This window comes from Terrapene carolina, unplaced genomic scaffold, assembly GCF_002925995.2.
Source record: "Terrapene carolina triunguis isolate 2854851 unplaced genomic scaffold, T_m_triunguis-2.0 Scaffold96, whole genome shotgun sequence".
NCBI classification, from domain to species: domain Eukaryota; kingdom Metazoa; phylum Chordata; order Testudines; family Emydidae; genus Terrapene; species Terrapene triunguis.
In genome coordinates this window covers 5,168,821-5,190,090 of record NW_020664447.1, presented here as the reverse complement: position 1 = coordinate 5,190,090, position 21,270 = coordinate 5,168,821, and the positions used below count along the sequence as shown (strand labels likewise).

General features: G+C 37.1%; 1 protein-coding gene across 1 annotated transcript in view; it reads left to right on the top strand.

Annotated features, from left to right (window-relative positions):
* Nucleotides 1-21,270, top strand: part of SBF2 (SET binding factor 2) — a 580,351-nt gene that overhangs the window by 267,884 nt on the left and 291,197 nt on the right. Inside the window, exon 3 of the mRNA XM_024196200.2 lies at nucleotides 1,431-1,568. Within this exon, the coding sequence (XP_024051968.1) occupies nucleotides 1,431-1,568 (138 nt within the window). The remainder of the gene's footprint in view (nucleotides 1-1,430; nucleotides 1,569-21,270) is intronic.

The window sequence follows — 21,270 nt, the reverse complement described above, 5'->3', positions numbered from 1 at the left end:
GTGACCCTAGTTCTTGTGTTATCTAAAGGAGTACATAACACTTCCATTTTCACTTTTTCCGTGCCATTCATTCTAGCCCGGGTCACTTGGAAAGGTTTTTTCCACTGTTGCAGAAAGCTAATGTGCAAAAATACTTTGCAAATGATAATGTATGTCTTTAAATTAAAAATGAGTTGCATGTTAGAGTTTTAACAATTAATTTTGCATAAGTAAGGCTCAGCTTGAATTTGAATTACTTGTAGCAAAAAAAAATAAATGTGTATTCTGTTTAAATGAATTAATTTATTCAGATTTCTCAATTTGTAATGTTACATTGTAGTTCAGAAGATCAACTTGTGTGACTACTTCATTCATATTTAATTACAGAACTGATAAGGAATTGTATAGAAAATAAACTGTGGGTGTTTTAAAAGAGAACATTCTGGTCAAAGTAGCAATTAGAGTACCTGTTTTAGCAATTTACATGTTATAAATGCACTGTACCAACTTGGGACCTGTTGAGGGCAGCCAAAATAGTCCTTGTTATGCAAGTGTGTCATATTTTTTGGTTAGTCTGCTTGGATTTCTTTTGATGAATAATCTTCAGACTTGAAGGTACTTTCACGCTCCATAATAGGCAACAGGAAGGGAAACTGCTGTAGACACCTATCCAGTTATATTAATAAGCACCAGCCTGCAAAATATTAAAAGTATTTTACCAGACTTTCAAGACCTGTTTCATCTTTCATATGATTGTAGTCTCAATTTATTTTGTTAAGAGATGTGGCAAGAGAATATAGAAATAATTTTAAGGTGCAAAAAAAATGGAGATGTCCTATCTCCTAGAACTGGAAGGGACTTTGAAAGGTCATCGAGTCCAGTCCCCTGCCTTCACTAGCAGGACCAAGTACTGATTTTGCCCCAGATCCCTAAGTGGCCCCCTCAAGGATTGAACTCACAACCCTGGGTTTAGCAGGCCAATGCTCAAACCACTGAGCTATCCCTCCCCCTCCCCATCTCTTGTAAAGTCCACATCAGAATTTGGACTGAGATATTTTTCTCTCCCTACATGTGCACAAGTCCTGTTGCCATAAGTGTTTGATCAATGCACTTGGAAATACCTGAATACTGATTTAAAGGGCGGGGGCGGGGGGCGGGACAGATTATCAGCTGGTGTAAATTGTCATAACTCCATTGAAATCTAAGAAGCTATGGCAGTCTACACCAGCTGATGATTGTCCCTAAGGTCTGTATGTAGCTCTGTCCTTGTTTTGCAGAGTATCACTACATACCGTTGGCCACAGATACTTTTATTTCTTGTATTTATTTTTTACATTTCATGTTTCAAGAAAACTTCTGCTATATTGTTAGAAACTATTTGTGAGGCTTTTCTAAAATAGTATTGTTGCTGTTTAACTATATTTTGGCATTTTCTTGTTTTCTTTAATTAGTTTTGTCAGCCTGGAGGATGGCAGTTGTCCAGAGAGAGAAAGCAGCCTACATTCTTTGTGGTGGTTTTGACCGATATAGACTCAGAACGGCACTACTGTTCATGCTTAACTTTCTATGAAGCAGAGATCAACCTGCAGGTAAATCTCTTGGAACCAAAAATAAAGAGCAAGAAAAGAGGCATTTGGAAAACAATAAATACTCATAACAGAGTGTTACTAAATAATTTTAGAACAGAAAATGTTCCTATATTCTTGATACTCAGATGAGGGGATTTTTGTATGTTAAAAGTCTGCATTTGGTTTGGGTTTTTTTGTTTTGTTTTTGTTTTGTTTAATTGAAAGGATACCTCAAAGTACTTGTTTGGGATCCTTTTGTTTGTTTTTACCCTCCACTATTTGAAAATATCGCTTAGAAGAATTAGAATAAAAGTGTTACTCCATATTGTTTTTTGTTTCCTTTTTCTGTCTAGCCATTATTTTTTGCATGTAGTTTTTATGCAGGGTAAGCCAGATGGTGGTGTTTTTTTCATTTACTTCCTTGTTTGTGTATTAGCATAGTGATTGTCATCTCTGCTCCATGAATAGAGTTTAACTTTTGCTCCCTCTGCTGGTTGTCTCTCTCAGAATAACAAAATATTGTAGATCTATGTCTTGTTTTAAATGTTAAATTTTATGTATCTCTGTACTGTATATATCTTTTTATGGTTATTCGCATTTGTTTAATTACATTTATTAGCAAAACTAATGGATTAATAAAACAATAGATTTTTAGAAGTGAAAGGATAGTCCTCCAATTATGCAATTTTTTTTAGGTAAATCCGTTTTTGGGTATTAACTATTTGGCAGTGACCCTTTTTAAATTTCTTACTAATTTTTGGACAATTTTAATCAATTCAAAAAAGGCACTTTATTTCCCATTTGGCGTAAATTACTTCAAATAGTCTATACTGTGACATATTATTTGGAATCCTTAGTAGGAAGAACCCAAGGACAAACTTAATGCAATTCATAATTATGAAATTTAGTTATGTCTGAAAACTTTCCTGTTTATATATAATATCACTGTAAATAATCACAAATAAATAAAATCTTGGTATTGTTTGTCACTAATGTGTTTCTAAAATTACTCATCTACTAGATGTGATCTAAAATTGTTTGTTCCTTAAGAGCAGATAGATTTAATTGAAAAAACACTGCTATTATTTCACAGTTAACTTTTTAAACAAATATTCTATTAATATGATTTCCATGTTCCTGAAGTTGAAATATTACTGTATACTGCTATTGAAAACCTCACCGAATAATTTAAAAAAAAAAAGAAGTTTGCTGAGTAGCAGCAATTTTATATTGTGCCTTTTAGACACAATTGAAATTTTAAGAATAGCAGGAGTAATCTTGGGTGTACTCCATTTCTTAAACTCTGCAGTTTTTTTAAGATCAGTTTCTGGCAAATAAACTAATGGAGTTGAATTGTAGAAATGTAACCAAAAAACTGGATAGACTTTACTTCAGTACAGTTCATTGAAGATCTACTGATATTTTCATAGATTAAACTAAGAAAAAAGGCCTTATGTCTGTCAACTCTTGGTTTGTTTTAAAGTATGGAAGGAAATAATCCATAGCAATTTTTCCATGGCTGATTAAAGCTTGCAAACGTGTACTCTTCGTCGTCATTGTGGATTTCATAATCTTTATACTAATCCTGGCTAGGTCATTATTGATGCTGCAGTTTCCAACAGCTGCTTTTAATTAACTTCTTGCAAGAAATACTCATTAAACAACTGGTCCCATATTAACTAAAAACTTTATTTCTGATATTGCTTAATAATTTTAGACACGTAAAAAAGTAACAGGTTCTTGGTCCATAGAATGCTGGTCCTACCCATCTTCTGAAGGATGCATATTTTTCAGATGAACTTGCTTTGGTGAAGCTTGTTCCATGACTGCATTGTTTATAGCCAAACTTCCTGTTTCTTTATGAAGCCCAAAGATAATAAGTGTACGTGCCATGTTACATTAGACAAGAATTCAACACACATACAACTCTAATGAAAGATAATCTTGTTGATGCATTTAACTATGTAACTAAGTAATATAGGTTTGACCATCAGCTTTATGCCTCATTAAATAAATGAGTCTCTGAACCTCTGTGTCTTACTCTTGAGAACAATGCAGATTTGTATTTACCGTTCTAACTCACAAAAAGACTTTAAAAGGGTTGAATTTCTAAAATAGTTACTTCAAAAAGCAAATAATGTTTTCAAATCTACATGGACGTAATGTTGATTCAATAAGAAGATTATTTAAATACTAAAAGAAGCAATCTGTATTGTATTGTTTCATGGTACATTGTTTCCCTGTGAGATAGAGAACAGTAACAAGTATTTTTTCTAAATACCTTGAAACTCAACAGTGGAAACAGAACACTATATCTAAAAGCCTAGCAGCTGTAACACAGTAGGAACCTAGTATTAAATAAATTCACACTTCACTTGTAAGCCTTTCAATGGCTCTAAAATAGACAATCTTGCATCTAGATACTGAAGTAAATTAACTGAGATTCTTGAATTTAACCTTGTGAAGTAATTTCCAACTGTCCACTTTCAACCTTGTTTCTCAGTGTAACATTGTGTATGACCAAATGTATTCAATATAAAGCATATACAATATAGATTGCATTTTAAATTACATGGCCACTTATAGGTAGCATATATCCACCAGATTATTTAGTTAGTTGAATATATATATTCTTCAAATGACTTCACATGTCTATTCCACATAGATGTTTGAGCACCCAGGGCATTCAAATGGAGAGTTTTCTCTATTCGTACCTTTTGGGATGGAGCATGTATCCTTGTGCCCAGCAGGAGGTATAAAGGGTGAAGCTGCCCTGTACCTCCCTCAGTTTCTTCTCACCATCCATTTCTAGAAGTCAGAGCTCCTTGTGTACCGTTGCTGGAATAGGTGCTGGAATAAGGGTTTCCATAGCCATCTACAAAAGCAATCTGAGCACCAGATTTAAAAAAAAAAAGTATTAAAATGCCTCAGATTCCCCCTCAAACACAACTTCTTAAAAACCCTTTCTGAATTCCATTAGTTTCTCACCCCTGCAAGAAACTTGTTTCCCTTTGACCATCCAACACACAAGGGCAATTTCTCCCTTTATTGTTGAGTGTTCCACATTCAACCAAACAGAGGTAAGACAGGACAATAGATGGGGAAGGCTCTGAGTTACTACAGAGAATTCTTTCCCAGATATTTGCCTGGCGGGTCTTGCCCACATGCTCAGGATCTAACTGATTGCCATATTGGGAGTTGAGAAGGTATTTTTCCCAGGTCAGATTGGTGGAGACCCTGCGGGGTTTTCTCCTTCCTCTGCAGCACGGGGCAAAGGTTACTTGGAGGCTTAAAGTAATGTAAATGGTGAATTCTCTGTAACTTGAAGTCTTTAAACTATGATTTGAGGAGTTCAGTAACTAAGCCAGAGGTTAAGGGTCTATTTCAGGAATGGGTGAGTTTCTGTGGCCTGCAATGTGCAGGGGGTCAGACTAGATAATCACGATAGTCCCTTCTGACCTTAAAGTCTATGAGTCTATGAGAAAAAGAATACTCAACTCATTCTTTCCTCTGACACTGGAATATGTTGATAAGCCCTGAGAGCAGTATTCAGAAGATTCATAGAAATGTAGGGCTGGAAGGGACCTCGACAAGTCATCAAGTCCAGACCCCTGCACTGTAGCAGGACCAAGTAAACCTAGACGATCCCCAACAAGTGTTGTTCAGCTTGTTTTTAAAAGCTTTCAATGACGGGGACTCCACAACCTCACTTGGAAGCCTATTTGAGCGCTTACCTCCCCTTATCGTTAAAAAGTTTTAATATCTAGCCTAAATCTCCTTTGCTGCAGATTAAGCCCATTACTGCTTGTCTTACCTTCAGTGTACATGGAGAACAATTGATCGCCATCCTCTAAAAGCCCTTAACATATTGGAAGACTGTTATCAGGTCCCCCTTCAGTCTTCTTTTCTTAAGGCTAAATATGCCTAGTTTTTTAAATCTTTCCTCATAGGTCAGGTTTTCTAAACCTTTTATCGTTGTTGTTGCTCTCCTCTGGACTCTTTCCAGTTTGTCCACTTCTTTCCTAAATTGTGGTGCCCAGAATTGGACACAGCACTCCAGCTCGGGGTCACCAGTGCCAAGTAGAGTAGGACAACTACCTCCTGCGTCTTGCAAGACACTCTTGTTAATACACCCCAGAATCATATTAGCGTTTTTAGCAGCAGCAGCACATTGACAACCCATTATAGCTTCCGATCCTTTTCAGTAGTACTACCACTTAGACACTTATTCCCCATTTTGTAGTCATGCATTTGTTTTTTTTCTTCCTACATGAAGTACTTTGCACTTGTCTTTATTGAATTTCATCTTGTTGAATTCAGACTAATTCTCCAGTTTGTCAAGGTAATTTTGAATTTTAAACCTGCCCTGCAAAGTGCTTGCAACCCCTCCCAGTTTAGTGTCATCTACAGATTTTTTAAGCATTTTCTTTTCTCCATTATGCAAGTCATAAATGAAAATATTGAATAGTACTGGACCCATGGCTGACCCCTGTGGGACTCACTTAATATGCCCTCCCAGTTTGACAGAAAACCATAGAGAGCTACTCTGAGTACCATCTTTCAACCAGTTGTGCGCCCACCCCATAGTAAATTCATCTACATCACATTTCCCTAGTTTGCTTATGAGAGTATCATGTGGAACTGGCTCAAAAACCTTACTGAAATCAAGGTATATCACATCTACTGCTCCCCCTATCCACTAGGTCAGTAATCTTACCAAAGAAGGAAAATAAGTTGGTTTGGCATGATGCGTTATTGACAAATCCATGCTGACTATTCCTTATAACCCTATTATCTTCCAGGTGCTTATAAATTGATTGTTTAATAATTTGCTCAAGTATGTTTCTGGGTATTGACGTTAGGCTGACTGGTCTATTATTCCTCCTTGTTCCCCTTTTAAAGATAAATACTATGTTTGCCCTTCTCCAGTCTTCTGGGACCTCTCCTATCCTCCAGGAAGTCTCCAAGATAATTGCTAATGGCTCAGAGGTTGCTTCAGCTAGTTCGTTAAGTACCCTAGAATGAATTTCATCAGGCCCTGCTAACTTGAATACATCTAACTTATCTAAATATTATTTAACCTGTTCTTTCCTTATTTTAGTTTGCATTCCTTCCTCTGCTTGTTAATATTAGTTGTGTTGAGCATCTGGTCATCATTAACGTTTTTAGTGAAGATTGAAGCAAAATAGGCATTAAGCACCTCAACTTACTTGTCAGTTATTAGGTCTCCTTCCCCGCTAAGTAGAGGATCTACATTTTCCTTCATCTTTCTATTGCTCCCAATGTATTTAAAGAATGTCTTCTTACTGCCTTTTATATCCCTTGCCGAGTGTAACACATTTTGTGCCTTAGCCTTTTTGATTTTGTCCCTACATACTTGTGCTGCTCTTTTGTACTTCTCATCAATTAGACTATATTTCCACATTTTGTAGAAATCTTTTTTGATTTTCATGTCATTAAAGAGCTCCAGATGGAGTCATATTGGCTTGTCACTATTCTTCCGATCTTTCCTTTGCATCGGAATAGTTTGCTGTTGTGCCTTGAATATTGTCTTCTTGAGGAACTGCCAGCTCTCCTGAACTTCTTTTCAGTGTGCAGGAGGTCAGACTAGATGATCATGATGGTCCCTTCTGGCCTTAAAGACTATGAGTCTAATGTCCCCAAGCCTTCTTGGCCCAGAGGATGCAAGAGATTACAAATTTAAGAAGACACTTTAATCCTGGCAGTAGACCCCACATAGCTGACTTTCCAACCATAAATGTTTCCAATATTGCATTTTATTGCAAAGCTTTTAAAATGTTTTCCTAACATACATTTCAAAGGAATTTAATACCTGTTTTCTAAAAGAGCGATTATATGTTATGAAAAAATGTTTGCAAGACACTATCTAAACATATTAATGTACATTATTGTACTGTGTATACTGTTTTTGTTCCTTCCTAACAACTTGTGTGTGAAATAAAATCTTTACTTCTTAAGTTCATCTGTTCCTGCAGCTTGTTTTGGGTCCAACCATTTCTTTAAAGATCTCTAGCATCTCCGTGCTTTGGAGCAAGGAGTTGAAACTTGAAAAGATAATAGTCCTGGGCCTTTTCCTGCCTACTTGAAAATGCAAGAGGATTTGGCAAGCAAAATTCTGACAACTCTCATTTGCAGATGCTTAGTAGAGCTTTAGGTAGAGGCTTGCTGTTAAAATTTCTGAACAATCCCTCTGCATTGATAATTCTCTAGCTCCCCAGAGCTCCCTATATACCAACTGCTCTGAGTATTCTTCCAGCCCCAGGAAGTTTCTGCATGTCAGTTGTGCAGAATACCCTACATGTACACAGGCAAAGTGGCAGCTGGAAAATATCCATTGGCCTAGGGTGAGATGTTCTGGATTAGGAGCAAAGAGGAGATCATGAGGGTAAAATTTTCAAAAGTTCCTAGAGGCCAGATTTTTAAAGCTATTTACGTGCCGAAAAATACAGCTAGGTGCCTACTGGGATTTTCAAAAACACATAGATGCCTAACTCCCATTAAAATCAATTAAACTTAGGTACCTATCTGTCTCTTAGGTACCTTAAATACAGTAGAACCTCAGAGTTACAAACACCAGAATTACGAACTGACTGGTCAACCACACACCTCATTCGGAATGGGAAGTATGCGGACAAAGTACAATACAGTACCGTGTTAAACAAAAACTACATGCATTTGGAATTGTTTACGTGCATTTTTATATACTGAAACATAAATAAAATGAATTACTGCTGCCTGTTTTCTTGGCTTTTGACTGGTAAACCAGTTCAGTGTGAACTGGGCTGTATTCAGCTCCAGTAGAGATTAGCATGGAAAGAAAGAGTTTGCCTGAATGAGTTTACTGAGGCAAAACTTAGATCATTTATTTTAAAATAAGAAGTCAGGTATGGATTCTAAATCTGCCTCTGCTGGCAATTAGCAGATTACCAAAGGTCTTGCTAACCTTGGCAAGGTTTCAAGATAAATCTTACATATGGTCAAACAGTTCTTGTACAGTTTCTTTACAGTATTCAGTGGAATTCAAAGATTTTGTATATGAGAGATGTTCTCTCTCTTTTCTTGGACACTTAACATTTATTGTAAACAATGCAATTAAAGTTTTGCTTCCTACCTATGTTTGGACTCCCTTGATGCACATTCAGTTTCCCATTACAGTGATTCATTGTGGGATCTTGTTCCAAATATGTGTGTGTTTGGTTCCACCTTCAGTTCTGTAGAGCAATATGGTATCTCACTGTTTTTAATGATTTTTTTTTACTCAGTTTAAATCGGTGTCAGTCAGAAGTAGCTCCACTTTGACTTTCGTAGAATTACATCAGTGTAAAAAGATGTAATGAGAGGAGAATCAGGCTCAAGTGTATCCTTGTTGTCCTCATGCCCAAATGCAAGCAGTGGCAATAATAGAGGAAATCTTTAACTGTGTCTGGACAGCTGTGTCCCCTTAATTCTCCAATCTGGGGTGCTTCACTGTGAGCAACCATTCCTGGTCTGCTCATGCACAGCCTCCAGCATTTAAATCACTCCCAGTTATACTGTATGAGTGCTATAGCCAGCCACTCATACTTTACACTGCAGGGCAACACCAGCAAATACCAGTCCCAAATTTCCTCCCAGAAATGTGCATCTTGTACTGCCCAGCACCCACATGGACAAAACAAGCTCATATAAAGTCCATCATTTTATTAACAGAAAATAATATGCACAAATCCTGTTATCCAAATGGAGTTTCACAAGCATAATCCAAACATTCTGGTTTAGATAAAACAATAAAACCAGTTTATTATTCCGGAAAGGTAGGTTTTAAGTAATCACAATTACTGAGGCATAAAAATTAAAATTGGTTACAAAGAAATGAAAAGTAAAACTGAACTAATACCTAACTTAATAAGCTAAGGGAATTCAAAGCTGCTTCCTTTTTTCTTCAAGTGTTGTTGGTGTCATTGATAGAAAGGGAGAGATAATTTGAGATGTTTTTCTTTCCTCTTATAACCCTTTATCTTGTGCAAGAATAATCTCCAGCTGATGTTCAAGAGGCAGAAAGTCTGTGTGGATGGAAACCTCAAGCTGTTTCTTGGTTCAAGATGTAGATTTTTGCCCCCCACCCTCTCTTCTGCCAAAGAGTGGCCACTTGATCAAGTGATGGTCCATTAGATTTTGTTGACACCTAGCTGAGGCATTGGCTAACCTTTTGTCTTTGGGGTACTGGTTTGTGGCTGCCCTCCACAATGTGTTGGAACATGTCCCAGTAATATCAGACAGTAGGATCTTATAACTTTATATGCAGTATTGCCACACATATTTTACCAGGACAATAATGATCAGCAAATCATGAGTTTTCAAATGGCATCTCACAAGGCATACTTTGTATAAGGTTTACCATAATCCTGTAAACAGGACGAATATAAGGGTACAGACTGTCAGAGTCTAAAGAGCTAGCATTGGAATGCAAAAAATGTGGAGTAGACCAGTGGTTGAAAACCAGAGCTTGATCACCAGGGGAGCCTTGGGCCATCTGGGGCTCAAACACTAAATGAGACAGGACCAATGAAGAGTTCCAGGTTTTCTATCTCTTCCCCAGGGCTCTTTCTCTTCCTCTTCTCATTCAAGTAGATTCTACTAAGACTTTTATGTCATGGCCATTTTCATGGTATTTGAGCACTTTCCAGGGTGAAGAATAAACAGGGATACTAGTGCTGTCATGTGAGGTTTCCCTTCCTTTCCTCCCTGCCAGAGAGACTAGTTGCGTATGTATTTTTCCTTTTTTAAATGTGTATGTATATGTATATAACATTGTGTGGGTGTGTGCACATGTGTGCATGCATGCTAGCTTACTGGCTTGCTTGCTCTTTTTAGTGGGAAAGCAAGACTGAAGAGGTAAGTTTTTTAAATTTGGACCAGAAAGTAGTGAGTTATATTGTTCTAAATTCCTGCAGGAATGAACTCCTTTGCCTCTTCCCTCTTTTCTCATCTTCCTTCTTTTCTGACCCCTCTCTTTGTCCTCTCTCTCCCTTCCACTCTCAACTTCCTCAGCAAGAGAACTCTTTCAACCTCTAATACAGAGCTTTTTAAATGCTTTCACTCTTTTCCGTGCCCATAAGCTGTAGGTATGATCTTAAGGTGAGTGACTGGTTTTATTCCTTTAAATTGCAGGAAGGCTGTGGCAATGCAGGTGTACTTCATTCTGATAAACTGGATTACTTCTTGAATTCTTAGGTGTCAGATAAACTTTTCAAGTCCTCAATTTGAGCAAAAAAGCATGGTCCCATGAAATCCAACTGCATTCAGACTGAACAGGTGTTCCATCATATCTTACTGTGATGTGGGGCTGTTTAATTGCCTTGACTCCGTCTGCTTTGACTATCACTGTTTTACATTAGACTATATTTAAAAATTACTTTGTCTGATCATTGACTTTAGTTCCTAATGTTGAAGATTTTGCCTATGTTGATATCATTTTGAAATGAATGGCAGAAAGAATATTTAACAGGAAGTCTGACTGCTAAAGATAGTTTGATGGTAGCATGCTTCCAAATGAACATGCCAGTTAAAGAAGAAAGCTTAATGTCCCTGGGCTAACTTGGGACAATGAATCAGTGTTGGATGATGAGGAGAAAGAGTTTAAATGTGTGTTTCACTGTCGCATTTTTTCTGGCAGTCTGACCTGTTGTCTACAACCAGTTACAATAATTTACCAGATGAGCACCTAATCTATCATTCTTTCTATTAAGATTGGTTTTGGCAGTGGAAGATTTTAGACAATTTTATGAGAGGCCATCATGAATAAAGCCCAAGCTTTAAATGAAATTAAGTTGATTGATTTTATTTATGTAGATTTATAAAAATAACAAAAAGGTGCCCGTAATATCCTGGGTGCCCTTAACAGTTATTCAAAAACTGTATCAAACAGATATAAAAACAAGAAACCAACAAACTCACAAAATGTGTCTGTAACTAATCATCTGCTTGAAAAATCTTTGTATTTTTGAATGTAATAAACTATTCCATTTATTCTCACCTTTATTACTATTTAAAATTTTATGGACAAAGCATCTAGTAGAAAAATAAACTGATCATGAAATTGAGATATAACCTGTTAGCAAATCCAAAATATTATGGTGGGAGATAGGGAAAAATTAGGAATGCATGACACTGTTGCCCAATCTATAAATATAGTGAAGCCATCTCACTAGAAAGATATGTTCAATAAAACGTTTTTGTTAGCATAGTCAATTTGCCATTATCTTTCTCTTGTGCCCTAGGTGTAGTGGAAGAAAAACTGTTAATAAAATTAATTTAATTGGCTACAAAGTACCTGCCTAACCTCGTTTCAGTTTTCTGTTTTTCTATCTGAGATTATCAAGTTCAGCAGCAGCCTGCAGTGATATTTTTTATAAAGGGTAGTTGAAAACTGAGCAGTAAGAAAGTTATCTGGTCATTAGAACCTCTCAGCTATTTGGCTCCATTTTTGTCTCTGAGTACAGCGGAGATCAGATATTTACCATTACTTTGGCAAATAGAAAATAACAAAAATAACCCTTCTGGGAAACTAGAGATATTAACAGTAATTTGTACTTTTCTTGCCACTTGTAAATTGGCATTTGAAACCGATACTAATTTTCAACTGTGGATCAAGATGTGTGCTCTAAACTAAACAAATTGTATTAGAGGAAAAAGATCATTGCAGAGTAATTTGGTATTTACCCTTCTGTCTGTACCAGAAGGTTATTCCTTGGCTTATGTGGTATGTTGAATACACAGTGGAATATTAGAGGGTTGCAACATAGTTTAGAAGTGCTGCACATCACGAGTTGTCTAACGGGGGCTCTATGTACTGAATGTATTTATAGATTTCCAGTGGTTGCTAACAATTCCTTTAATGTCACCATAGATAACTTGGCACAACCACTAAAGTTTATGTGCTGTATGAATGATTCTTCTCTGTCCATTTGTTGAATTAGCCTAATTACATAATTTTCCAGGGGAGGCACATTATTGTCATATGTGTTATATATGAAACATATATTATACTGTAAATGCCAGTCTCAAGAAAGTTGTGGTCTCTTGACCTATAAACAAGCTTATTTGATTAACCCTTGATATACTTACTTTTAAAAACAATTCTTTTGTTGTTTGTTCTTCTGAAATCCTCTTTAGTCTAACCCCAAATTCAGTACTAGTATCTCATTAAAATATTTGTTGCTTGATAAAGTGCAGTAAACTTTGCACAGTGGGCTTTGCATGTCATCATAGATGTATAGATTTTTAAGGCCAAAAGGGGCTCTTATGATCATCTAATCTGAACTCATGCAGAACACAGTCTATAGAACTTCACCCAATAATTTTTGCATCAAGCTCATAACTTCTGTTCTGGTTATAGCTATATAATATTTAGAGAAAGATATCCAGTCTTGACTTCTGCTGCAAGTTATAGAGAATCCAGCCCTTTCTTGGGTAAGCAATTCCAGTCGTTAATTATCCTCACTGTTAAAAACCTTTCAAATTTTTCAACATTCTTTTTGAAGTGCAGACACAAGAGTTGGACACAGTTTTCCAGTTGTGGTCTCACTAATGCTGTATACCGGGGTAAATACCACCTTCCACTCCTACCGGGTATTCCTGTGCTTATACCTCCAAGGATTGCATTCGCTGTCTTTAGTTAGCTACAGCATCACACTAGGAGCTCATATTCAATTGGTTATCTACAATTACCCCAAGTCCTTTTCAGAGTCGCTGCTTTCTAGGATGCAGTCCCTCATCTTATAAATGTGACCTACATTCTTGTTTCTAAATGTCTAATGTTACATTTGGCTGTATTCAAATGCATGTTGTTCAAGAGATCCTACCTCACCAAGCAGGCCAGGTCAGTCAGTATAACTGACCTATTTCCATCATCACCAGTCCACTGGTTTTTGTGTCATCTGCAAATATAACCAGCGATAATTTTATATTTTCTCAGTATTGGGCCGAGAAAGATCACTGCAGAATCCCATTGTAAACTCCCCATTGGATGATGATTCCTCATTACAATTTCTTTTTTCAATCTATCAGTTAACCAATTTTTAATCCATTTTATGTAGGCTATATTGATTTTTGTATAGTGTTCATTTTTATCATGTGTCAAATGCTTTACAGAAGTCTAAGTATATTATGTCAATACAGTTATCTTTATCAAGCAAATTTGTAATCTCAACAATTAACTAGCAGCTTTGTTACTTCTTTTGTATATGTGCTGGGGGGAGGGATAGCTCAGTGGTTTGAGTGCTGGCCTGTTAAACCCAGGGTTGTGAGTTCAATCCTTGAGGGGGCCATATAGGATCTGGGCCAAAAATCTGTCTGGGGCTTGGTCCTGCTTTGAGCAGGGGGTTGGACTAGATGACCTCCTGAGGTCCCTTCTAACCCTGATACTCTGATACATATTTAGGGATTCTGGTTTTTGTTATGACAAAAGTATAACAAATAATGAAAAGTATTGAGACAGATGTGTCTATTTACTTGTTCTTATACAAGAGCAAAAGTAATCAGTTGAAAACTATAACCACATTAAAAAGCCACTTAGCTATGAACAACCAGTAAGGGAACTAGGCACTGTGATGATACAAATAATCAGTAATAATATAAGGATAATGAGCAAGAAAATGATGCAGGCTGTGTGGTAACTGACAGCAGACAGTCTGAACAAGATGTGAATTCCATCAAAAGTCCCTCTAAAGGAACTTTGCCATTTTCTGATGTTTTTTTTTCCCCACTTTTTTTTAAAAAAAATATCTGATTATTGTAAAATCACTCAGTGTTACTGGGGTTTCAGTTTAATATGAAATATCCCCAACCCATATGCTGGTGGCCATTACTGATAACTAAAAATTAGATAACTAATTTGAAATCGTGAGAATATAATTCTAAATCTGCTTTTAAAACTGGTGTTTTATTAAATTTCTTTCCTTATATCCTCTGATGTAAGTATTAACATTCCTACAGTCAAATAACAGCCTGTACACTTTTGAGAGCTCAGAGTACAAAAATGGATTACAATTAACTTCCTGTAACAGAGCTATGAATTCAACTACCGTAAGTATATAGATCATGCAGTTGAAAAAAGAAAGCCTTAATAAATGTAGATTAATTACGTAGAATGTTGTAGTTACTGGGAAAATATTTTTTAAATATCATTCTTCACTGAAGTAAGGTTACATTAAAGCCATTACCGTAGCCTTAGTGCCTTGGGACTGATCATCAGTAGTTAGTACTGTGTGTCTTTTAGGCCGGTTACTGTAGTAAGTACAGCTTTTTCATTCATATTTCTGCCATCCTGTTTGATTTGCTGATTCTATGTTACTTCCTTCGTAAAATAAGGAGACTGATTATTTCAATGTGGCATCCTGCTTGTGGATTGAAACAATTTAGGTACAAATGTTTACACTAATGATATAAAAACCATAGCAAAGAAAGATATTTATCAAGTACTTACAACAAATTACAGCAAATCAGCAAATTAAATATGTATAGTGCAAATGCCATCATATACTTTGGGATAGCATATTTGTCTTCAAAGTGTTCCATTCAGTGGCATATTTGAGACCCAACCTTTGGATATATTCTGAAGGTGGTTGGTTTTGTTCAATGATGAGTGTCTGATATAGTTTATTTTCCAGCACAATTTGAATTCTTTTTTGTGTGTTTGTGCCCTTTGGGTGTCAAGACATTGCAGCATTACAGTGCTTTAGAACTGTGGGTTTTTTCATTGTCTGTAGCATTCAAGCACATTGAAGAACGGAAGAGTTGGACTTTCAATCTTAACTTTGAATTTTCTGCTCGGTGTGCACTACAGCTGGTACCTGGAAACTGATCTAAGTTAACACTACTTTGCTAAGCCAGACATGCTGAGTGACAGACATTAAATGATAGTGTAAAGAGTGCTGCAACAATTTAGACAAAGGCAAAGTAGTTACCTGGGACATGTAAGTGAGATGAAAATGTAATGTGCATGCTGGTGGAACCCATTACTAGTTTGTAATCCAAGTCTAATAACCTTAGTCAGGATTAGGGTGAAGGAATGGAAAAGTGCAAGTCCAGAAAAGGCTTCTTGTTTATAGTATTATTTATTTATTGCATCAGCACCCAAAGTGTGCTAGTTGTATACACACGTAGAAAGATTAATTCTCTGCTGCAAAGAGCTTGCAGTCTAAAATACATGTAAAGGGAGAGTGAAATTTAGCATGGTTCTTGTTAGTGCCATAGCTTTTTAAATACTGTATAAGCTATCCCTAATTGCTTCTCTATCTAGTCTTTATTAGCAGGTGACTTTCCCGTAGGCAGAACAGTAGAAGTAGTAATGTCCTAACTCTTAAGCAAAAGACCATAACTCCTGCCTAAGGCAAATAGAGCTTTATCGATACTTCTTGACAGTTGTGCTCATGCAATTTAAGTGTATAGTCTAAAGTATTCTTTTCCACAGCATACTTTGTCCATTGCTTTCAAGACGGTGCATAGTGTCTGCACTAGGTCAGATATAAAGATTTGCAGCAAGCAGCATTACACTTGTTTCTCAACAGCTATTACAGAGACATGATGCAAAATGAGGGGCTGGGGCATTAATGTGAAAGTGGATAGACAAAATTATTACTGATCCCACCATATGACTCCACTGGACTCCACTAGTTGTTCACAGCTGGCAACCAGCAGCACAGTCATGTTCTCTGGCTTTATAAATGCCTCTTTAGGGTGAAAATGTGACACTTGTTCTTGTATAGCTCTTAACAATTGCAGGCACATGTGGAAGAATGATCACTAGACATTCCTTAGCTATGTGAACACATTTTAGAAATCAGGCCTCACGTACCCTTAGCAGTGCACCGAATTTATTTTACACCAGCAATACCACTCACACTATGCACCCTTACAGGTATCATATTTATATATCGAGATGCACTTAAGTCACAGCTTGTATGCCAGGAAATGAAGTGAGCTTAGGGTCTTGAACAGACTGAGGAATAGTCTAACAATTTCCCTGCACTACTGCGTAATTACTTACAGTGGGAAGATAAGAAAACAAAAGTTAAAGATGGTATTTTGAACAACAAGAACAAAAGCTTTCTCATTTATCACCTGTTAAGACGATGGAGACAAAATGGCTAAGGCTGGAAGCGTTGTCAGGAGACCCTCACAGTTCTATGGGCAGAAAAGAGGAGTTGCAGGCCATGTTTATGGAAGTTCCTGCAGAGAGATTATTTTTTCCTTAGCTGGAGGGACATTGGATAGAGGGTCAGTGATGAGTATAACTATTATGCTTATTACCATAATACTTATGCACCAACTGAGAATGGGACCTCGTGCTAGAAAAAATGTTCCTGGTAGATAGTAAGTTTACTACCTTGTCAGGAAGGATTCTTGCCTGGTAGGGAAGTATTTACATATAGAGAAAATGTTCCATCTTCCATAAAAATCCAAGATTAAGCACAGTATCCCTTGCTGCCCTGCTAGGTATTGAGTTTCTATGTCCTGACTGGGCTCCTGGGTCCTAGAAGATCCAGGTTTAGAAAGAAAACCAAATGACACTGGCCACATAGTAACTGTGAGTACAGAGAATAGGGAGGGAGTAGGGTTCCATCAAAAATAAGAAATTACTAGTTTATGTAGGGTTTTCATATGGTGAAATAAAAAGATTTTATCAAAATTTCACCTTGATAGGTGAAGGGAATGGAAACTTTATCATGTGGAATAACTGGAAGTTTTAGATAGTTGTTCAACTACAGATGCTCACATGAATTACATTTGAGACTTAAACCAAAACTTAAACCCTGATTCAGCAAAACACTTAAGGTTGTGCTGAAATATATTTCTATTCAGCAAGTACCCAAGTGTGTGCTTTCCCTTTGTATTTCTGGTTCTGAAAACTTACACATTTCCCAAACTGGTATCTATTTTTTAGGTTCTAATAATAGTTTAGGAACACTTCACTTTTTTAAATAGCTGAAATTCTAATTTACTTTGGAATGGCATTTTTTCTCCTATCTTTACAGTTACCAAAGTTTGTATGTGAGGAAATTTAGGCATAAGAATCTTTGTGCTTTTCCCCCAATATTGAACTGAAATTAAGGCCAATTTGCTCTCTTCTCTTGTATGGTATAAAGGGAAGCTGAAGGGCAATAATGTAGCTGAAGAGGGTCAGGAAAGACAGTGAGGAGAGTGCTCAAAACCACCATCATATCAACTCTAGTTGGCCTAAACACAAATACATTGCAGTCTGTGCAATGTATCTTTTTGCTATGGAGCACGTTCTGTGTGAAAACTAGGAACCTGAATTTATTTTTCAGAATGGAACTTAGTAAATCCTTGGGATGCATATTCTGAAACACTGTCATTCCTAATGTACTTGTAAACTGAAGAAAAATACTGGTAAAATAAAATGACTGTTCAAGAAACAAAAGTATCCTTTTTTGTTTGATTCCCCTTAGTAGGGAATATTTTAAATGTCCTTTTCTTTTGTCAGCTTCGAGAGAAAGGGCTGGTCCACACTAACCCCCCACTTCGAACTAAGATACGCAACTTCAGCTATGTGAGTAACATAGCTGAAGTCGAAGTATCTTAGTTCGAACTTACCGCGGGTCCACACGCGGCAGGCAGGCTCCCCCATCGACTCTGCGTACTCCTGTCGCGGAGCAGGAGTACCGGCGTCGATGGCGAGCACTTCCGGGATCGATTTATCGCGTCTAGACAAGATCCCAGAAGATCGATTGCTTACCGCCGGACCCGGAGGTAAGTATAGACGTACCCAAAGTGTGTGTGTGTGAGAGAGTGGGGATGGAAGACTGTAATTGAAAGAAGGGATGAAGAATATAGCCTTGCAGCTTGTATTTGGTATTGTTACAGAATGCATGTGCTGTTAATACTTTTCATGTAAAGTAAGCTAAAAGTATTGTGTTTGAAATGATTATTCACTTACTGTGCTGACTTTAAGAATATTACCTGTGTGTTTGTCAAAATCTTTAGTCATATGACTGGCTTTATTTCTTCTAAGAATTTCCATGATTACTTTATTAAGTTGAAGTTACAGTATGCTTACAAAGTGTATGATTACATATGTGTATTGCAAATATACTCATTGGTCTATTGCTAGCCAGGTTCAGTTTAAATAAGCTGTAGATGTGAATTCTTTTCAATGGAAGGCTTGTATAGAAAATTAATGCAATTACATTGCCCATGTAAAAAAAAAATTAAGGCCTCCATTTTCTTTGTTAGAAACCATGTTAATCCATACAAGCTTCCATGTCCCTTTTGCCATTAAGGGCACTGTAAACATACATTTTAAGTGATCTTTTTTCTAATTGTGTGACCAAACAAAACTTGTCTGGTATTTCGAATTTGGTGCTCTTAAACCTAAAACTAGTGATTAGTGGTTAGATTAGTTGATAGAATAAATTTTTGTTTGAAAGAAACTAATTCTTAACTGTCAAACTATATTTAAACAAGTCCTCAAGCTCTTGAATTTTCTCACCCATTGTTGATGTAAAAATTACAAAGAGTGAGAAATTTATCTTTATGCTATATGTGACTGATAATGAAAAAGAAGATCATAACATTGTGTCTTTTTGTCAAGTTGTGGGTCATTACCTTTTTCACCCTGATATAAGACGTACAAATGGATTGATAGAATAGAAATGTCTGCACTGCCTACATCTTTGTTCTTATTATAGTAAAAATCAATGTGCAGCAGTCCAGCAGATGGCAGTAGGTTTTTTCTTTGTGCCAGGTGTTTGTGCTGTAGTATTAAAATATTTAATATAATTCCCTTTTATAGTAAATTAAATCAGGTTAGCTATCCAATAACAATAACACAAAACCAATCAGTTTTTATATTCTTCAATTTTTATCTGTGGGCTGATTTTTGAATAATTTAAATTATATGAGTTACACTAACACTGAATTCTGGATAGATATCAAATGGTGTTTCCTAACATTTTCACCATGAGTGTTCATGTTGGCAGTTTTCCAGGAGCTGCAGGGCCAAACCTATTTGGCATATAAAAAACATAATATTTTTTAGTATTTGAATCTTCTCTGACAGAGAAATAGAAATTGCTTGTTCTTCTGTTGAACAACCCAGAATTGATCAGCTTTTTCAGCTTCAGTTCTGAAAAAGAATTGCTATGGCCTTCATTTTACATCTCTGTAGCTACACATTAATTCTTGGTGCCTAATCCTTGTTTCAATGAGGACAATGGCAAAAATTCCATTGATTTCAGTAGTAGCAGGATCCCTGAAGTACAGAGATTTACCCTTTTTATTGAATCCATGTCCAACAGCTGCTTCTTTCCATTTATGGAAATCCTGTACCAGAGATCATCACTAGTTTTCCATCTTGTCATTTCATATCAAGAATAAGACACTTCTGCAAGGTAAACAACAAAAGATGATCATGGTCTTGTTTAAAAATGGGACAGATAGCAATTTTGTAGAAAGACTTTTTTTTGTAAGTCCAAACGTGGCAATTACTAACCAGACAAACCATCTTGGAACACTGAGATAAAATAAATATTTTAAATAATCTGCAAGGTTATTCAAAGTATAACCAATTCTCAAAATACATCTTCATAAAATGAATGATCTGAAATTAGAGATGTGCAATGAGACTCTCCTCTTCCTTCCCAAATCTTTTGGCTGCTCCACAAAATGACTGCACCGCACCTTAAAGGAGGGTGAGGGCATTGTCTGGCTTGCTGGGGAAAGCAGAATATTTCTTTAAGGGTGGGGGCGAGAGAGAGGTATAGATGCTGCTGCAAAAGCAGAGTGGGTCAGTGTGGTGAGACTGACTCATCCCCCAGGGACCAGAAGGGATGGGAAGTTGATAAAGGGCAAGCCTAGTGGGAGAAGCCCCTTTTCCCTGGACCAAGTGAAGCAGCATCCACCTTCCCACCCATGGCAAAATACCAAGTTTTGGTTGGGACCCTCTGTGGGTGTTGTGCTAGCCACTCCTTTCTTGGGGGAGTTGGGGGTGGGAGAAGGAATTTTTCCCTTGCCACCAGATTGGCCAAGGTGGAGTGGAGTTTTCTTAGTCTTCACCACAACAGGTTTCAGGGGGAGGTTTTGTTTCGGTGACTAGGGAAGGGAGTTAGGCTAAGATGTCGCAATTCATTAGGTAAGTGTGGGGTGGACGTCCAGTACAGGTACTCTGTAGGGAAGGATGCAGTGTTCTGATAAATAGTTAGGTATGGGACTTAAAGGAGGTGTTTGTTAAAGAAGCAGAATGTGGGAGGGTGGTTTGGGGTGCCTATGACTGGCCTGGTAGGGAGCCAACTCCCCTCTTCCTTTATAGCCCACCTCAACCCTCACTTGTGGGGGGGGGGGGGAGAGGAATGGTAAGGTCCCAGCAATGGGTTGACTGGGGACCAGAATGTAAAAAGTGGGGGCTGACGGAAACTCTCAGGTAGATATTGAAATGATCATGGAGTTACCTGCACTGTACACTTTTATCTGCCGGGTTGTCCCAGACATCTAATAATAAAGTTGTAGCCTGATTAAACCATATCCAGTGTCTCCTGTCCTTCTTCCAGTATAGCTGGACAATAGTCTGTAGTCTTTTGTAGTCAGAAGGAGCGGTACCAGTATGCAGAGACTAAATAGCAACAAAGTTTTATATTTATATTTAAAATTAAAGTAGCTCTAGAAGAGTTGTTCTACTTGCTGGGTAGCGATTCCTAAAGAGAGC